This window comes from Muntiacus reevesi, chromosome 1 (assembly GCF_963930625.1).
Source record: "Muntiacus reevesi chromosome 1, mMunRee1.1, whole genome shotgun sequence".
Classification (NCBI taxonomy): domain Eukaryota; kingdom Metazoa; phylum Chordata; class Mammalia; order Artiodactyla; family Cervidae; genus Muntiacus; species Muntiacus reevesi.
This window is the reverse complement of record NC_089249.1, coordinates 20571582-20592495: the sequence shown is the minus strand read 5'-3', so window position 1 is coordinate 20592495 and position 20914 is coordinate 20571582. Positions and strand designations below refer to the sequence as shown.

The following is a 20914-nucleotide window of genomic DNA, read 5'->3' as shown; positions in this document are numbered from 1 at the left end:
CTCAGAACCTACTTGACAAACCATTATGTTATACTCAGATATTGTCCCCCTAATCTATGTAAATGAAACTATTTGTATGGTAATCCGCCCTTCTCTAAGATTCAAGTCAATCATTTTATGGCCCGGGATGAATCGTCCGGTGCCAAGATTTTCCCAAAATACATCTTATGGATGAGGGGCCTGGTGCCATTCTGAGTTTTAAGACATTCCTTTTTTTCATTAACAGACTGCTAGTGACTATATAACATCCAGCTAAAGACTAGCTGGGGGCACTCTTTCTGCCCCCTTCTGATGCCTAGGTCAGAAGCTTTCTCTATCTTCTTTATACTTTAATAAAACTTTACTACACAAAAGCTTTGAGTGATCAAGCCTTCCCTCTGGCCCCGGATTGAATTCTTCTCCTCCGGAGGCCAAGAATTCTGGCGTCTTTTCATGGGTCAGGAACAACCTTTCAGTATTTACCCTAGACTTTTTCTTCAAGTCGGTTCCGCCTAAGGCTCAGAACCAAGTTGACAAACCAGTATGTTTTACTCAACAAACTAGTTTTTGCATTTGCATGTTTTACTCATGCAAATGTTCTCTTAAGATATGTTAATGAGATTATGAATTTGCTTGGAAATCTGCCTTTCTTCAAGATTCATGTCAATAGTTTTATGGCCTGGGTTGACTCACCGTGTGCCAATAAATTACCTCAAAATACGTGTTGTGGCTGAGCAGCCTGGTGCCAGTCTATGAGTTTTGAGACAGTTCCTTTTACTAATTAGCAGTCTGCTAGTATGTATATAACTTCCTGCTAAAGACCATCAGGGGTGTACTCTTTCTGCCCACTTCTGATGTCTATGTCAGAAGCTTTCTCCATCTCTTTTATACTTTAATAAAACTTTATTACACTAAAGCTCTGAGCGATCAAGGCTTGTCACTGGCCCCAGATTGAATTCCTCTCCTCCAGAGGCCAAGAATCCTGGCATCTTTCATGGCTCAGCGACTTTTCATCTTGGGGACTCATCTGGGATTCTTTAGGACAAGTTAAGGACGCTTGGAGCTCTAGGACTTTGTTCTCCTAGAGAACACATTTTCTGCTTTACTTTACTAGCTCTATGGTGTGCTTGTGTGTGTGATTGATTGAAAGAGATAAACATGTGTGAAGCAAGAGCTGGGTCCTAATCTGTGGTTCTGAGGTGACCTCACATGGCTTATGGCAGAAACCCCATTGGGGGATTATATCAACCTTCTAATATCAAGAGGCACCCAATGTCTCCTCCAGGGGAACGGCCAGAGATAGACAAAATGTGTGGACCGATTTCTCCTTTTTCCATCAAATTTTCCAGTGTCTTTGACCATTTCATAACTTCCTGGGAATTAGAGCTACTAACCTGATCTATAGGATCACAGACTTTCAAGCGACTCGTGATCTATGCTATTACTGTGTACTATAACTTAGTTCGCAAAGTTGGATTTGTAGTTAGGGAATGCCTAGCCTCGCTAGGAGTCAAAAGTTTGGAAGCTAGATGGAGCTCTAACTCCAACAGTATCTCTTGGGTTAAAGGTTACTCAGACAGGAAGTATAGTGGGCTTCTTCCTTTGGTAACGCTAGCTTTTAGCAGACCAGAGGAGGCTCTCCAGTGGTTTTTGTCCCAACTCCTTAGATATTCTTTCTGTGGAAACTGTGGGAATGAACTGGCCCTCATAACTCAAGGACAAAATCACTTTTTCCTTCACCATCTCTTCTGCTATCACCAATGTTGGTGTGGTGATGCTTGGGAGGAACATCTTGATTTTATGTTCAGCCCTTTATGATTCACCGGCTTTGTGTTCAGGAATACACCCAGAGTTGTGCACAGGCGCTCAGGAGATGACTGCTTCCCCCAGCGGCCTGAGCTTGGTAGGCGTTCCAGAAGGTTACTCTGGTGGCACCTCGGTTGGCATCAGAGGCAAGCAAAGGCTTTAATGGTGAAGAACTGGGTATTAGTCTGGGATGCCATCAGGTCTACCCCTGATGCATCTCCACCCCGCCTCAGTGGTAGAACGGGGAAGGATGGTAATGGCATACCTGAATCAGTAAGAGACAGGTTGACTCTGGCCAGGAAAGGAAGCTTAGTTGGAAGACCTGTCTCCATTCCCATCTAGAGCAGGAAGGGATGCCTCCGGTAGAAAGACAGTGCTAGTCTCTTATTTCTCTCTTACAGATGGAAGCCAACAATTCCAGCCTCACTCCTTTGCAAAACTGGGATAGATTTGATCCCCAGAGCTTAAAGAAGACACACCTGATCTTCCTATGAGATACTGCATGGCTATGGTATCCACTGGAGGATGGCGAATGGTGGCTGGTTGGAGGGTCTCTTAATTATAAAACTGTTTTACAATTAGACAGGTTCTGTAGAAAACAAGGGAAATGGATAAAAGTAGCATATGTGTTGCCCTTTTTCTCTCTGTGAGACATGCCAGATTTATGTCCTAAGGGTATCGATTTGGGTAAGAAACTTTTAGCTCCCTACTCTGCTTTAAGACCTTACTTGGAAAGATGTGATGTATATCCTGGGACAGATGCTAACTCCTGACTCAAAAACTTGAGTTTTGGGGAAAGCTGTTGCCTATGGAGATGAATGGCTTGGTAATGAATCAGTAGGGAAGAGGGAGGATGAGATAGCTGCCCTCCCCACTGGGAATCAGGTGGTCCCAACTATAGAACAAGATTGGGATTATAACATGGCTAAAGGAAGATGGGATTGGAGTCATTTTGTCAGATGTGTTCCTGAAGGACTCAAGCAAGTGCGTGCTAAGACGTTAAACTATGCCAAATTGACAAACAGAACAGAAAGAGAAGGAAGTTCCTGGTAAATTCCTAGATAGACTGAGGAAGCCCTTTTCAGATTCACTGAGATTGATCCTGAAAGTAAAGAGGAAGAGTGACCTTGAAGCACAGATTTCTCACTCAGTCGGCTCCAGATATCCACCGTAAGCTACTAAAACAAATGTATGGACCAAATTAGTCTTTAGATAATCTGTTGCAACTGGCTCAGACAGTCTATTATGGCAGGGAATATGAGGAAAAGGAAAGGCAGAGAAAGACCAAGGAACAGGTGGAAGCCCTTGTAATGGCTGTCAGAACTGTTCTTTAACAGCTTGAGAAAAATACCAGGAGGGACCTAAGTGAAAAGGGATAGCTTGCTATTACTGTGCAAAGGAGGGGCACCTCAAGCGGGATTGCCCTCAGACATCTAAGCCACCCCAGGCTCCATGTCCAGTCTGCAAGGGACCACACTGGAGGAGAGATTGCCTCCAGAGATGTAGGTCCAAGGGGTCAGACTCTCAAGACAATCAGGACTAAGGTGCCCGGGGGTTTCCACACAAGCTCCCATCCTAATTATACCTGAGGAACCCTAGGCATTAATAATTGTGGGGGCCCAATCTGTTGATTTCCTTTTGGATACCAGGGCAGCTTATTCTGCACTTCCTGAAGCCCCTGGCCCACTTTCTCCCCAATCTGCTTCCATAATGGGGCTGTCTGGATTAGCCAAACGTTATTATTTCTGTCATCCTCTAAGCTGTCACTGGGACTCTGTGCTATTTTCACATGAATTTCTGATCATGCCAGATTCTCCCTCACTCCTTTTCGGAAGGGATATACCGAACAAGGCCCATGCCTCTGTTTTCATGAATATGGAGCCTTCCCATTAATAGGGAGCCCTCTCACATTAATTGAACAAAATGTAAATCCTAGAGTGTGGGCTGATGGAGAAACTGTGGTCAAGTACAAAATGCTGTTCTTGTAGTTGTCAAGCTCAAAGACTGACACTTGCTTCCACATCAAAAACAGTATCCACTAAAACCAAAGGTTAAGGAAGGGTTAAAACCCATCACTGAAAATTTAAAGGACCAGGGGCTATTAATTCCCTGTAGCAGTCCATGCAACACTCTTATTTTGGGTGTAAAGAAGTCAAATGATGAATGGAGACTAGTTCAAGATTGACAAATAATAAATGAGGTTGTAGTTCCTTTACACCCTGGGGTGCCTAATCCTTATACTCTGTTGTCTGAAATTCCTGAATGAGCCAAATATTTTAAAATCATCCCCTACCCCTACCTAATAGACTTTAAGACAATTGAGAAGGTTTTTAGGAATCACAGGCTACTGCCACATTTGGATTCCAGGTTATGGGGAACTTACCCGGCCTTTATATAAACTTATAACTGAAACTCAGCTAGCCCAAACCAACAAACTGGCTTGGTCTCCAGATGCTCTAAGCCTTTTAAGGCTCTTCAGATTTCTCTCCTGCTCCCACTATGATCTTGCCCACAGAGTCAGAATTTAATTTGTTTATCACTAAAAGAAAAGGTACAGCCTTGGGAGTTTTGACACAACCCCGAGGGCCTCACCAGGAGACTATAGGATACCTGAGCAGACAGTTAGATGTAGTGGGTTAGAGTTAGGGCATGTGGGTGGCCACACTATCTAAGAGTAATTTCTGAAACTGCTTTATTAGGATGTGAAGCTCTTAAAATTATTAATGGGTGAAATCTTACTGTACTAATGAGAGAGTCAATTCCTGGGCAGGTTGATTAGGAGTCCAGGGGTCCCCAAGGAGAGAGGGGTCTGGAATTCTCAAGGAGGAAGAAAAGACAAACTTTTTTGTCTTTCTATATTCCTTAGGATTATATAACAATAAAGTATCCCGCTTGAGGACAGTCTCTGGAAAAAAACCTTCTGGCGAATCCTGTTATCTTAAGGTGTAAATTATGGGAGTAGGTCTAGTGAGGTCTTTATAACCTCCAGACATTCTTTTGATTCACTGTAATAACTAATTAGAGAGTATATAACTCCATGGCTAACACTAGCAAGTGGGTACTCTTTCTGCTCCCTTCTGATGCCTATGTCAGAAGCTTTCTCTATCTCCTTTATACTTTAATAAAACTTTATTACACCATGTCTAATTCCTGTCAATGTATGGCAAAAACCACTACAATATTGTAAAGTAATTAGCCTCCAACTAATAAAAATAAATGGAAAAAAAAACTTTACTGTACAAAAGCTCTGAGTGATCAAGCCTTGTCTCTGGCCCCGGATTGAATTCTTCTCCTCCAGAGGCCAAGAATCCTGGCGTCTTGCATGGTTCAAAAACAACCTTTCATCTTGAGGGCTCGTCCGGGATTCTTCAGGACAAGGTAAGGATGCTTGGAGCTCTAGCTCTTTGTTCTCCTAGCGAACACGTTTTCTGCTGTACTTTACTAACTCTACGGTGTGCTTGCGTGAATGAATGAAACGCCCTGCACGAAGCAAGTGAGGAGCCTTGCTCTGCGGTTCCACGGCGACCTCATACAGCTTATGGCAGAAACCTGTTGGGGGTTTATACCGACCTGCCAATGCCAAGAGGCACCCAATGTCTCCTTTAGGGACAAACCAGAAATGGGCAAAGCGTGTGGACCGAACTCTCCTTTCTCGGTCAAACTTTTCAGACTCTTTGATCGTTTCATAACTCCTTGGAATTAGAAATACTAACCTAATCTGTCAGATCGTAGACTTTCAAGGGACTTGTGATCTATGCTGTTACTGCGTACTATGACTTAGGTCCCAAACTTGGATCGGTAGTCAGGAAGCACCTAGCTTCGAGAGGCATGGAAAGCTTGGAAGCTAGATGGAGCTCTAGCTCCAAGAGCATCTCTGAAGGTTAAAGGTTACTCAGATTGGAACTACAAGGGGTTTTTTTCCTTTGGTAACGCTGGCTCTTAGTGGACCAGAGGAGACTCTTACACTGGTGTGGTAACGCTTAGGAGGCTCTTATAGTGGTGTGGTGACACTTGGAAGGAACATCTCAGTTTTATGTTCATATTGGTCTTACTGTCGTCAGGAATATACTCAGGGTCGTGCACAGGCACTCAGGTGACGAATGTTTCCCCCAGCAGTCTCAGCCTGGGAGGCATTCCGGAAGGTTACTCTGATTGCACCCTGGGTGGCAAGCAGGCAAGCAAGGTTTTAATGGTGAGGAGTTGGACATCAGTCAGGGATGCCATCAGGTCTACCCCTGGTGCATCTCCGCCCCATCTCGGTGGTAGAACCGGGAAGGACGAGTAGGTCGCCTGCGTCGGTAAGGGGCAGACTTAAGTTCAACCAGGAAAGAAAAGTTTTGGTGTAAAGTCTGTCTACACCCCCATCTAGAGCAGGGAGGGATGCCTCTGGTAGAATGAGGGTGCTAGTCGCTTTTTTTTCTCTCTTACAGATGGGAACTAACAATTCCAGCCTCATTTCTTTGAACTGTATCCTGAAAAACTGGGATAGATTTGACTCCCAGGGCTTAAAGAAGACACACCTAGCCTTCCTATGTGATAGTGCATGGCCATGGTATCCACTGGAGGATGGCGAATGGTGGCTGGTTGAAGGGTCTCTTAAGTATAATACTGTTTTACAATTAGACCGGTTCTGTAGAAAACAAGGAAAATGGGTAGAAGTAGCATATGTGTTGCCCTTTTTCTCTCTGCAAAATATGCCAGACTTATGTCCTAAGGGTATAGATTTGGGTGTGACACCTTCAGCTCCCTCCTGTCCTCCTACTTTGCTAGATGAGATGGAGGACAGGAGACAAAGAGATAAAGAAAAGCAGGTTTCTCCAATCTATCCCTGGGATCATATGTGCAGAGCAGCCAGAGAGACTGAGGAACAGCTACACAAGCTGTTGCCTCTTCGTGAAGCACCCACCAGGAGAAATAATCAGTCTATGAGAGTTAATAAGCCTTTTTCTTATCAAGAAATACAACAAATCAGGAGGATCTGGGAGACTACTTAGAGGACCCAGAAAAATATATTAGAGCTTTTAAAGGTGTTACTCTGCTTTTTTACCTTACTTGGAAGGATGTGATGTATATCTTAGGACAAATGTTGACTCCCGACTCAAAGACTCGAGTTTTGGGGAAAGGAGTTGCTTATGGGGATGAATGGTTTGGTAATGAATCAGTAGGGAAGAGGGAGGACGAGATAACCACCCACCCCGCTGGAAATCAGGCGGTCCCAACTACAGAACCAGACTGGGACTACAACACAGTTAAAGGAAGATGGGATCAGAGTCATTTTGTCAGATGTATTCTGACTCAGGCAGGCGCGTGCTAAGCCTTTAAACTATGGCAAATTGGCAGACATAGAACAGGAGAAGGAAGCTCCTGGTAAATTCCTGGATAGACTGAGAGAACGCTTTCACAGATTCACTGAGATTGATTCCGAAAGTGAAGAGGAAAAGGTGATCTTAAAGGATAGATTTCTCACTCAGTTGGCTCCAGATATCCGCCATAAGCTATTAAAACGGGTGTATGGACCAAATCAGTCTTTAGATACTCTGTTACAGCTGGCTTAGACAGTCTATTATGGTAGGGAATATGAGGAAACGAAAGAAAGGCAAAAAAGGACAAAGGAACAGGTGGAAGCCCTCGCAATGGCTATGAAAACCGTCATTACAGTATACTAACACATATATACGGAATTTAGATAGATGGTAGCGATAACCCTATATGCAAACCAGAAAAAGAGACACAGAAGTACAGAACAGACTTTTGAACTCTGGGGGAGAACGTGAGGGTGGGATGTTTTGAAAGAACAGCATGTATATTATCTATGGTGAAACAGACCACCAGCCCAGGTGGGATGCATGAGTCAAGTGCTCGGGCCTGGTGCACTGGGAGGACCCTGAGGAGTCGGGTGGAGAGGGAGGTGGGAGGGGGGATCGGGATGGGGAATACGTGTAACTATATGGCTGATTCATGTCAATGTATGACAAAACCCACTGCAATGTTGTGAAGTGATTGGCCTCCAACTAATAAAATAATATTTAAAAAAAAAAAAAAAAAAGAAACAAAACAAGCCATTAAAAAAAAAAAAAAAGAAAGAAAGAAAGAAAACCGTCCTTACACAGCCTGAGAAAAATGCCCAGAGGGACCCAGGTGAAAAGGGATGGCTTGCTATTATTGTGGAAAGGAGCGGCACCTCAAACGGGATTGCCCTCGGGCATCTAAGCCGCCCCGGCTCCATGTCCGGTCTGCAAGGGACCACACTGGAAGAGGGACTGTCCCCAGAGATGTAGGTCTCAGGGGTCGGACTCTCAAGATAATCAGGACTGAAGGTGCCTGGGGGTCCCCACGAAAGCTCCTGTCCTAATTACACCTGAGGAACCCTGGGTATTAACTGTGGGGGGCCAGTCCGTCGATTTCCTTTTAGATACTGGGGCAACTTACACCGTGTTTATTGAAGCCCCTGGCCCAGTTTCTTCCTGATCCGCTTCCATAACGGGACTGTCTGGATGAGTCAAACCATATTACTTCAGTGTATCTGTCAGTTGTGACTGGGATTCTGTGCTATTTTCACACGAGTTTCTTATCGTGCCAGAATCACCCTCACCTCTTTTGGGGAGGGATATACTGAGCGAGGTCCATGCCTCTGTTTTCATGAATATGGAGCCCTCCCATTCTCTCCCTTTAGTTGATCAAAATGTGAATCCTAGAGTATGGGCTGATGGAAAATCTGTGGGTCGAGCACAAAATGCTATTCCTGTAGCTGTCAAACTCAAAGACCCACACTTATTTCCACATAAGAAGCAGTATCCACTGAAACCTGAGGTTAAGGAAGGGTTAAAACCCATCATTGAGAATTTAAAGGAGCAGGGACTATTAATTCCCTGTAACAGTCCATGCAACACTCCTATCTTGGGTATAAAGAAATCAAATGGTAAATGGAGACTAGTTCAAGATTTACAAATAATAAATGAGGTTGTAGTTCCTTTACAACCTGTGGTGCCTAATCCTTATACTCTATTATCTGAAATTCCTGAACGAGCCAAATATTTCTCAGTAATTGATTTGAAAGATGCCTTCTATTCAGTGCCTTTAGCGGAGAAAGTCAATTTCTATTTGCCTTTGAGGACCCTATGCAGCCAGTTTCTCTGTTAACCTGGACAGTTTTGCCCCAGGGATTTCATGACAGTCCTCACTTACTAGGACAAAGTTTGTCACAGGATCTACAAAACTTTAATACCTCTGAAGCAGTGGTGTTACAATATGTAGATGGTATTTTCCTCTGTGCTGAGACAGAGGAAGCTTGTTCACGATCCTCAGAAAACTTCTTAAATTTCCTGGCAGGCTGCGGTTACAAGGCATCAAGAGAAAAGGCTCAGCTTTGTCAACAATCTGTTAGATATTCGGGTCTAATCATATCAGAAGGGACTAGGGCCATAGGCCCTGAGAGAATTAAACCTATACTAAATCATCCCCTACCTATGACTTTAAGACAATTGAGAGGATTTTTGGGAATCACAGGCTACTGTCGTGTTTGGATTCCGGGTTATGGGGAACTTGCCCAGCCTTTATATAAATTTATAGCGGAAACTCAGCAGGCCCAAACCAACAAACTGGTTTGGTCTCCAGATACTCAAAAGGCTTTTAAGGTTCTTCAGACTGCTCCCCTTCAAGCTCCTGCTCTGAGCTTGTCCACAGGGTCAGAATTTAATTTGTTTGTCACTGAAAGAAAAGGTGTGGCCTTGGGAGTTTTGACACAACCCCAAAGGCCTCACCAGCAACCTATTACTTATCTAAGCAGAGAATTAGATGTAATTTCACGTGGGTGGCCCCACTGCTTAAGAGTAATTGGGGCAGCGGATTTATTAGCACCTGAAGCTTTAAAAATAATTATTGGACGAAACCTTACCGTACTGACTTCTCATGATGTGAGTGGAATCTTGAATTCTAAGGTTAATATTTGGATGCAGACAGTAGGCTTCTTAAATATCAGTCATTGTTGTTAGAAGGGCCAGTAACTAAGCTTAAAGTTTTGGAAACTTAAATCCTGCCTCTTTCCTTCCTGAGAAGGAAAATGAAATACCTGATCACGATTGTTCCCAATTCCTAACTTTAAACTATGCAGCTCGGGAAGATCTAATGGATACCCCATTAGACAATCCTGACATGGAAATGTTTACTTATGGCAGTTCTTTTGTTTGGGAAAAGTATAAGCAGGTTACGCCGTGGTGACTGCTGAACAGCTTTTAGAAGCAGAATCTCTCCCCCAGGGAATCAGTGCTCAGTTAGCGGAGCTTGTGGCTCCGACCCGAGCCCTAGAGTTAAGCAAAGGGCAGTGAGTAAATATCTACACTGATTCTAAGTATGCTTATTTGACTTTACATGCTCATGCTGCAATATGGAAAGAAGGACAGCAAAACAGCAACAGGAGAACCTATTAAATATTTCAGAGAGATTGAGACACTTCTAACTGCTATATATTGTCCTGAAGAAGTAGCTGTTATGAATTGCAAAGGACACAACAGGGATGGGAGTAAAGTAGCTGAAGGTAATCAGCTGGCTGACTCTCAAGTCAGAAAAGCGGCACTTTACGAAACCCCTCCACTACAGATGCCTTTGATCTGGACAGGTCCTGTGGAACAGGAAAAACCACAATATACTGAGGAAGAATTAGAAAGATATGAGAAAAGAGGAGCAAAGATGGCGGATACAGGATGGTTACAGTCTGAGGATGGACAATTAATAATTCCTGAAAGTGCTCAAAGGAAAATTCTTAAGGGTTTACACCAGAGTTTTCATTTGGGTGCAGGGAGTACTTACCAGATGGCTTCTCATTTGTTTGAAGGTTAAAATGTAATGAAAACTTTAAAGAACATCATCAAAAGGTGTGAGGTTTGTCAGAAAAATAACCCAAAGACTGAAAAGCTAGCAAAATCTGGATTACAACGACGGGGAAAGTATCCTGGAGAGGACTGGGAAATTTATTTTACTCATATGCCAAAAGCTAATGGATATTCTTGCTTAAAAGTTTGGGTGGATACTTTTACTGGATGGATTGAGGCTTTTCCATGTTGTAGTGAACAAGCTAAGGAGGTTATGAAGATTTTAAATCATGAAATTATCCCCAGGTTTGGACTGCCACGGAGCCTTCAGAGTGACAATGGCTCCGTCTTTAAAGCTGCTGTAACTCAGGGGGTGTCTAAAGCTCTAGGGATAGAGTATCACTTACACTGTTCCTGGAGACCTCAATCCTTAGGAAAGGTTGAAAAAGCTAATGACATTATCGAAAGACATCTGCGCCCCAGAGGGATGGGATGGGAAGGGAGGTGGGAGGGGGGATCGGGATGGGGAACACATGTAAATCCATGGCTGATTCATGTCAACGTATGGCAAAAACTACTACAATATTGTAAAGTAATTAGCCTCCAGCTAATAAAAATAAATGGAAAAAAAAAGACATCTGTGCAAATTAACTCAAGAGACGTAGGACAACTAGATTAAAGTCCTACCCATAGCTTTAATGGGGGCTCGAACTGCCCCCCAAAAGGAGGGACTGTCCCCCTTTGAATGTATTTATTGAAGGCCTTTCTTATGCACAGACATTGTTATAGGCCCTGAAATCTTGGAATTAACTAATTATGTAACCCAGCTCTCAGTGTTTCAACAGGCATTAACAGAACTCTGGGAGACGACTCCTGGCCCAGCCTCTGAGTCAAGCAAGCCTCTATTTGAGCCAGGAACCGAGGTCCTCATAAAAATATTGGGATCTGGGGACCCATCCCTTGAGCCCTCTGGGAAGGCCCTTACCAGGTTATTCTTTCTTCTCCCACAGCTGTCAAAGTGCCAGGAATTGATTCGTGGGTACATCACACTCGAGTCAAGAGGTGGCACCCTGACCAGAACTAAGTGATTTCATTTTATGTCTTTACTTTATGCTCTGAGTTTGTACTTTTCAGATGGGCCTGATAATCTATGTGAGCCTACTTATGCTGACTCCAAAAAATCCTGAGTCTGTCGTTTGATCCTCAAGACAATGTCTTCCTATTCTGGGCTCACTCCTACACAGTATTTCACAATCGGTCTAATGGCTGGGTCTGTGGAGCACTCCCCTCTTCATCAGTGGAAAGCTTCCCGTGGTGGACATCTCTACTTCAAGGAAAAGATTTTCTCCAAGTCTGCGAATACCTTGAACAACAATCACATGCGATGTCTCCTTTTCATCTGATGACATCTAATAACCTTAAGATGGACTGATGTAACTATGGACATAATGTGACTTTTCATTTTGATTTTAACTTGGTTTAATAATATTTTACCTTACGTCTGTAACTGTATAATGGGGTTTTCTAACCGTCTAAAAGCTTTTAATTTACAAATGGTTGTCCAAGCTCCTACGAGTGCCACAGCCTCCTCCAACTATTACTTGGGGCCCCTGGATCAGAGACCCTCAATATGAGGGTTAGGAGAATATGTTAATAATTTAGGGACCACACCCCTAAACAGCAGGAAGTAGTTATGGAACAAAAACGACACCCCTTTCCCTTGGCAACATAATTCTCCTAAAAGAAAAGGGGGGAATGAGAGAGTCAATTCCTAGGCAGGTTGATAAGAAGTCCAGGGGTCCCCAAGGAGAGAGGGGGTCTGGAATTCTCAAGGAGGAAGAAGGGACAAACTTTTTTGTCCCTCTATATTCCTTAGGATTATATAAAAATAATATATCCCGCTTGAGGACAGTCTCTGGAAAAAACCTTCTGGCTAATCCTGTTATCTTAAGGTGTAAATTATAGGAGTAGGTCTAGTGAGGTCTTTACAACCTCCAGACATTCTTTTGATTCACTGTAATAACTAATTAGAGAGTATATAACTCCATAGCTAACACTAGCAGGGGGGGTACTCTTTCTGCCCCCTTCTGATGCCTATGTCAGAAGCTTTCTCTATCTCCTTTATACTTTAATAAAACTTTATTACACAAAAGCTCTGAGTGATCAAGCCTTGCCTCTGGCCCCGGATTGAATTCTCCTCCGGAGGCCAAGAATCCTGGCGTCTTTGCGTGATTCAACAGCAACCTTTCACTGACTTCTCATGATGTGAGTGGAATCTTAAACTGTAAGGTTAATATTGGATGGTAGATAGTCAGCATCTTAAATATCAGTCATTGTTGTTAGAAGGACCAATAACTAAGCTTAAAGTCTGTGGAAACTTAAATGCTGCCACTTCCCTTCCGGAGAAGGAAAATGAAACACCTGATCACGATTGTTCTCAATTTCTAACTTTAAACTCTCCTAATTACAGTAATTCTGATTGTTCCATTTTTGCTGTTTTCTCCCTGCATCTATCACGGTGTAGCTTGATTTGTTTCTAGCCACATGAAGGCTTTTAAGTTACAAATGGTTGTGCTCAAACTTCTGCGACTGTGGAGTCTTCTTCCAGCTACTACTTCAGGCCCCTGGATCAGAGACCCTCAATATGAGGGTTAGGAGAATATGTTGCCTCATCAACTTAGGGACGATGCCCCTTATCAGCTCAGAAGCAGTTACAGAATGAGAAGGATGCCCCTTTCCCTAGGCAATATAATTCTCCTAAAAGAAAAGGGAGGAATGAGAGGGTAACAGGCAGGAAGACTAGAGGCCCCCAAATGCGGGAAATAGGCTGCAAGTGTTAGACATTCTTTCTCTCTCTCATAAGTGGCAGGAGGAAACAAACTACAAGTGTAGATTTTTTCCCCCTTCTCTATACAAAATTAAAATGAGATTTCTTTTCAAATTCTGCTGCCATCATGACACCTGATTCCACCTGAACTTAACTGTTCTCAAAACTTGAGCGACCCAATGCGTTTTTCTCATTGAAATGTTTTTCTTAAGCTATGTTAATTAATTATATATTTACCCTAGACTTAGATCATGAACTCCTTATTGCCAAATTAAGACATAAATTGAAGAAAGTAGGGAAAACCACTAGACCATTCAGGTATGACCTAAATCAAATCCCTTATGACTTTACAGTGGAAGTGAGAAATAGATTAAAGGGACGAGATCTGATAGACAGATTGCCTGATGAACTATGGACAGAGGTTCATGACATTGTACAGGAGACAGGGATTAAGACCATCCCCATGGAAAAGAAATGCAAAATGGCAAAGTGGTTGTCTGCGAGACCTTACAAATAGCTGTGAAAAGAAGAGAAGTGAAAAGCAAAGGAGAAAAGGAAAGATATACCCATTTGAATGGAGAGTTCCAAAGAATAGCAAGAAGAGATAAGAAAGCCTTCCTCAGAGATCAATGCAAAGAAATGGAGGAAAACAACAGAATGGGAAAGACTAGAGATCTCTTCAAGAAAATTAGAGACACCAAGGGAACATTTCAGATGGGCTCAGTAAAGGAAAGAAATGGTATGGACCTAACAGAAGCAGAAGATAGTAAGAAGAGGTGGCAAGAATACACACAAGAACTGTACAAAAAAGATCTTCATGACCGAGATAATCATGATGGTGTGATCACTCACCTAGAGCCAGACATCCTGGAATGTGAAGTCAAGTGGGCCTTAGAAAGCATCACTATGAACAAAGTTAGTGGAGGTGAGGGAATTCCAGTTGAACTCTTTCAAATCCTGAAAGATGATGCTGTGAAAGTTCTGCACTCAATATGCCAGGAAATTTGGAAAACTCAGCAGTGGCCACAGGACTGGAAAAGGTCAGTTTTCATTCCAATCCCAAAGAAGGGCAAGGTCAAAGAATGCTCAAACTATAGCACAATTGCACTCATCTCACACACTAGTAAAGTAATGCTCAAAATTCTCCAAGCTAGGCTTCAGCAATACGTGAACCATGAACTTCCAGATGTTCAAGCTGGTTTAGAAAAGGTAGAGGAACCAGAGATCAAATTGCCAACATCCGCTGGATCATCAAAAAAGCAAGAGAGTTCCAGAAAAACATCTATTTCTGCTTTATTGACTATGCCAAAGACTTTGACTGTGTGGATCACAATAAACTGTGGAAAATTCTGAAAGAGACGGGAATACCAGACCACTTGACCTGCCTCTTGAGAAATCTATATTCATGTCAGGAAGCAACAGTTAGAACTGGACATGGAACAACAGACTGGTTCCAAATAAGAAAAGGAGTATGTCAAGGTTGTATATTGTCACCCTGCTTATTTAATTTATATGCAGAGTACATCATGAGAAACGCTGGGCTGGAAGAAGCACAAGCTAGAATCAAGATTGCTGGGAGAAATATCCATAACCTCAGATATGCAGATGACACCACCCGTATGGCAGAAAGTGAAGAGAAACTAAAAAGCCTCTTGATGAAAGTGAAAGAAGAGAGTGAAAAAGTTGGCTTAAAGCTTAACATTCAGAAAACTAAGATCATGGCATCTGGTCCCATCGCTTCATGGCAAATAGATGGGGAAACAGTGTTAGACTTTATTTTTCTGGGCTCCAAAATCATCGCAGATGATGAGTGCAGCCTTGAAATTAAAATACGCTTACTCCTTGGAAGGAAAGTTATGATCAACCTAGACAGCATATTAAAAAGCAGAGACACTACTTTGCCAACAAAGGTCCGTCTAGTCAGGGCTATGGTTTTTCCAGTGGTCATGTATGGATGTGAGAGTTGGACTGTGAAGAAAGCTGAGCACCAAAAAATTGATGCTTTTGAACTGTGGTATTGGAGAAGACTCTTGAGAATCCCTTGGACTGCAAGCAGATCCAACCAGTCCATCCTAAAGGAGATCAGTCCTGGGTGTTCATTGGAAGGACTGATGTTGAAGCTGAAACTCCAATACTTTGACCACCTCATGCAAAGAGTTGACTCATTGGAAAAGACACTGATGTTGGGAGGGATTGGGGGCAGGAGGAGAAGGGGACGACAGAGGATGAGATGGCTGGATGGCATCACTGACTCGATGGGCATGAATTTGAGTAAACTCTGGGAGTTGGTGATGGACAGGGAGGCCTGGCGTGCTGCAATTCATGGGGTAGCAAAGAGTCAGACATGGCTGAGCGACTAAACTGACTAACTTGTCTTTCTTCAAGTCCGTTCTGTCTATGAGTCAGAACAAACTTGACAAACCAGTATGTTTTACTCAACAAACCAGTATGTTTTACTCAACAAACCAGTGAGTTTTACTCATGCAAATGTTCTCTTAGGCTATGTTAATGAGACTATATATTTGCTTGGAAATCTGCCTTTCTTCAAGATTCATGTCAATAGTTTTATGGCCTGAGATGACTCACCTTGTGCCAATGTTATCTCAAAATACATGCTGTGGCTGAGTGCCCTGGTGCCAGTCTATGAGTTCTGAGACATTTCCTTTTACTAATTAGCAGCCTGCTAGTATGTATATAACTTCATGCCAAAGACTAGCAGGGGGCACTCTTTCTGTCCCCTTCTGATGTCTATGTCAGAAGCTTTCTCTATCTCTTTTATACTTTAATAAAACTCTATTAAAAGCTCTGAGCGATCAAGCCTTGTCACTGGTCCCGGATTGATTTCCTCTCCTCCAGAGGCCAAGAATCCCAGGGTCTTTCACTGCTCAGCAACAATCTCTCAAGACCACCCTCAATTCTGGATCACAAGTAGAAACCAGTCAGAGACGAGGCAGCTGATTACCTGAGCTTTCCTTAGGGTCTTCTGAGTTCATGATGGCAGCAGCTGGGTCTCAGAGCTCTCCCTCAGCTCCTTGTCTGGGTCAGGCTGGAAGGAGGTGATGCGTCACCCCTGGGGAAGAGAACACAGACTGTGGACTCCATCAGCAGTGAACAGTGGCTGCAGGGAGCAGTGAGGGGGCGAGGTCTCTGGCGGGTTCCCCTGGGGCAGCTGCAAGTGCCACTGAGGACTTAACCTGGCTTGTTTCTCTGTCTCCTGTGCTCTGCTGGCTGCTAGTTAAGGAAAGTTACTCATCCTCCCACCAGCTCCCTCCAAGCCAACTCAAAGTCCTGATCTCCTGTTGGGGCACAAGGAGAGGATAATCAGACAGGAGACAGCCACCTGTGAAGTTATAAAAGCAATAAAACCAGAGACAGAAAAACAGATAGGAAGGGAATACTCTGGAAATTATATGAGGTTGGGAACACTTGTGCTTACTAATTGGTAATAACCAATATCGATCCATTGTCTATGATGTGCAGGCTCCTGAAACTCACCTAAACTTAGGTCAGCCCAAGTTTTCACACTGCTACCAGAGCCTGGACTTGAACCCAAGTGTTTCTGATCCAAATCCCAGGTTTGTGATGACTATGCTCTACTCCCTTTAATATAAAAAAATTTATAATTGTGGATGTATGCTTACTGGAAAATAACCCTTCTTAATTAAAATGATGTCTTGCTCCTGTGCTTGAGTCTCTGCCTTGATAAAGTTCCTGGTGATACAGCTCCCACAGCCTGCGCCCTCCTTGATTCTACAACGCCCTTTATCCCACAAGAGCCTGGGGTCCCTCTGGCCCTTGTATGCCTTGTATGCCCCCCTGGGCGTCTGAGGACCCCGATGGTGCCCCGTCCCCTCTGCTGTCCCCCCCTGACTGGTGGACTTTCAGGCTGCTTCTAATTCTTTTATGTAAATAATAATGCAAAGAACATTCTCCTTGTAAAAAACTTCACGTGTATTTGAGACTGTTTCCTTAAGCTATTTCTAGAAGCATAATTACTAGATTAGAAGGCATGAACACTTAAAAAATGTTCATACCTAGAGTCAAACTGTCATGCAAACACATTATAGCAATTTACATTCACACTCATAATATATGAGAGTATCCCTCCTTTCAAAGGTACTCATTCTCAGTGGACTTTTTAAAACAAAAAATCCAGATATTTTGGGATACAGTTCAATTCTATTTATGTTTAGCTCAATCAATGATATCCATTCTTTGGTTAACGCTAAATCCTAATGTTATTATAAATTCAGCTATATTTTAAATTAGTTTAAAATTTTAGCTATGGTAAACACATAAGATTATCATTGAATCAGAATATATAATATTAAATAAAAGATTAAATTTTGGATAATAAAATAAAAAATCCAGATATTTATATAGAGACAATTTATTTTGGTTCTTCTTGTGATTATGTTGTCTTGAGAGGTGAAGAAATAGAGCAAATGTTGATTATATTTAGCCACATTTTTAAAGAGCACTTATTAACTACCTCTGCTGAGACCTGACTTAGATGACAGTAAAGATACTTATAGGTGTAATAACGGCTATTGATAAGAGAGACTTGTGTTTGTGGTCTTTGCTCTGCATCAGTATTTGCTATAAAACTTTACCAATGATAACTCGTATTTCATTCCATTAATCTTTGAGATATGTACATTGTATCAGTATTTATAGATAAGGAAGCTGACTCACAGATGTTACACGACTTGCCCAAGGTCAGAAGTCTTGACTGGATTCCAACCTCCTCACTGGGCTCAAGAACTCATAGCCTGCCTCTTCTCCCTCTGCTACTAATAATGTCAAGCATGGGGGCAATAGGAGATCAGAGTTTTCAACAAATAGTTGAAGAATCACTGGATGGAGAAGTGATAGCTGAATAAAGAGGAGTGTGGTAGAGGGAGAGAAACAGCGAGCGTGTTCACAGGAGAGAAGACTGGTCTGCTGGGCAGAGCCCCAGAGAGGGAGCAAGATGAGAGGGAGGCCGAGGGGAGAGCAGGGGACAAGCTCACCAGCCCCACATCCCATCCCATAGTCACAGCAGCCTTCACTCTTCGCCCAATTTTTCACAGAGCTACAGGAGTACAATCAGTGATTCAAAATTTTAAAGTTGGTATTTCATTTATATTCATTATTTTATGATTTTTATCTTTTAAGATAAAAAACTATTTAAACATTAGAAATGAATCTACTTGTTAATCAATATAAAAATTAAGGCACGCTGCTACAAGTTGGGAGCTGAAGCACTGGAGGGAGGATGAGGATTAATATTTCATTTTACAAAGCAGGAAGTCAAGAAATACTGGCTTCAGATGAGGGCTTAAGAAACAAAGCAGTAAGCAAAGTGCTTACTGTTACAAGGTTTTCTAATAGAGGGTATAAACAGTGATATAATGATATGAGGAGAAAGTGGGGAAAGGTATAAGAAAAAGTATACAAACAAATGAAATCATTATTTTTTCCTTGTAAGAAAATAAATAGTAACACAATTTTTAAATCATGAAAAAGAAAAATGCAATATCTAATATGTATTAGCTATCATGATTGATGACTTCTCTCTTTGTACCAGGCAACATTCCAAGTGCTTGGTAGGCATTCACTCACTTTTAGTTCTCATAATGACCCTGTAAAAAAGGAAGCAGAAGCTCAGAGAGGTGAAGCAATTTACTCAAAGCACACAGCTAGTGCTAGAGCCAGAATCCAAGTCCAGGTTCCTGTCTCCTGAGCACACATTCTCACACTATTCTGCCTCCCAATGTAGTAATATCATTTAAAGACATTGATTAACTATCTAAAGAAATAGCTTTTCCTTGGAAAGGAATGAGCAGAATCCTCTACAAATTGATCTATTTTAACCATATGCACTTAGGACTTTGGATTGTTTTAACTCTAAGATAGCAGCAGTCACTTTATAGCAGTCAGTAACCCACAAAATGGGGTGGTTTCTAGTACTACCACCTTAAAGATGATTGAAGGTGGTTGAATCAAGTGCCAACAAGAAATAAGCCTGACTCCTGCTGTGACAACTGTCAGTGTAGCAGACATGTTCGTGTGGATGAAACCAACTTCTCTAGAAAAGTAGGAATGATAGCAGGGTTAAACCAGAATAATCAGTGTGAACGGTGACCTTAAACAGACACATTGTCCAGCAGCATCTTGCCCACCCACATCTGCACCCATGAGCTTCCTTCTGTCCACTCAAAGGAAGGAAGACACCGTGCAGGGGAGGTGAGCTCCACAGATCGGCATCTCTGCTACTCAAAAGGGGCACCCACATATAAATATAATAATAAATAAAAAGATAATGATTACTATAAATATGTTTCATTGGGCCAGGTTGAGTCCATGAAAGGCCATAAGTTCATAATAATATTTAAAGGAGAGGACTTTAGAGAAAGTATGGTCAGAAAGGGAGACATAAAGGTTAAAAAGCACGAAGATCCTCTGGAGAAGGGAATGGCAACCCACTCCAGTATCCTTGCCTGGAAAATCCCGTGGACTGAGGAGCCTGGCACACTACAGTCCATGGGGTCGCAAAGAGTTGGACATGACTGAGAGACTTTCTGTTTCAGTGGTAATGCAGGAGATGCAAGACTCAAGAGACATAGGTTCAGTCCCTGGGTTGGGAAGAACCCCTGGAGAAGAAAATGCCAACCCGAACCAGTATTCTTGCCTGTCCACTACTCTCTGTAGCATCCAATCTAGAGCAGCCCTATTTCCTTAGAGCCTCCCCCAAATCCCCTTACGTGAGCCCCCATCCTAGCATCTTTGTTTCTAACACTTTCTCTCTGAGATAGCCAGGAGAGGGTCCTGCAGCTGGAAAAGATACTCTTCCAGCCTTCAGGAAGAGTAACCACCAGCTTGTTCACTAGGGAGTGTGCCTGGTGGCGGAGGCTGGAGGCACTGACTGTGTGGATGGGAGAGAATTCACACAGGCGGGCCCACCTCTAAGCAGCTTCCTTTCTCTGTCCAAGCCACCCCTGCTCTGCTTATTCCCTGGCTGCTCCATTTCCAGCTGCTGCTGTTTGTTCTCTGTCTAGATCTTAACACAAAGAGTTCCTTTGGCCTTGAATGCTCCTCACGCCCACCTGCTTTCCTGAAAGTCTACTTTCTCCAATGCCACCTGCCTTTACCCTGGACCTTTCTGCCTCTCGTCTCAGGGCCTGGACACCAGGGATGTGTTTTCTGGGCTGCTCTATGGTGAAGGGTGTCTGTATGACCCTGTCCTGCCGAAGGACACACAGGGGAAGACAGCTGAGGGGTCTGGGGGCTCCTGCTATAGGGGAAGGAGGGAGAGGAGAGCTGGCTGGCCTCTGTCTCCTTCTCTGCCTTGAAGCTGCGGGACCCTGGGAGCCAGGGCAGCCAACTGAAACTCTGAAACACAAGGACCAAGAGCCAAGCAAGAGAGAGGAGGGTGCGGGCAGAAAGGACTGATCCTGGATGATGCCAAACTCTTGTAAATGAGTGTGGACACTCCACCTCATCCTTCCGTCCT

At 43.0% G+C, this 20914-nt stretch overlaps 1 protein-coding gene across 2 annotated transcripts in view; it reads right to left on the bottom strand.

The window, feature by feature from the left end:
- LOC136170647 (apolipoprotein L2-like) overlaps positions 1 to 20914 on the bottom strand; it is a 45473-nt gene that overhangs the window by 9823 nt on the left and 14736 nt on the right. For both annotated transcript variants that reach the window (XM_065939024.1, XM_065939033.1), the window contains exon 2: positions 16382 to 16489. In XM_065939024.1, the coding sequence (XP_065795096.1) occupies positions 16382 to 16412 (31 nt within the window). In that variant the 5' untranslated portion in view covers positions 16413 to 16489. The remainder of the gene's footprint in view (positions 1 to 16381; positions 16490 to 20914) is intronic.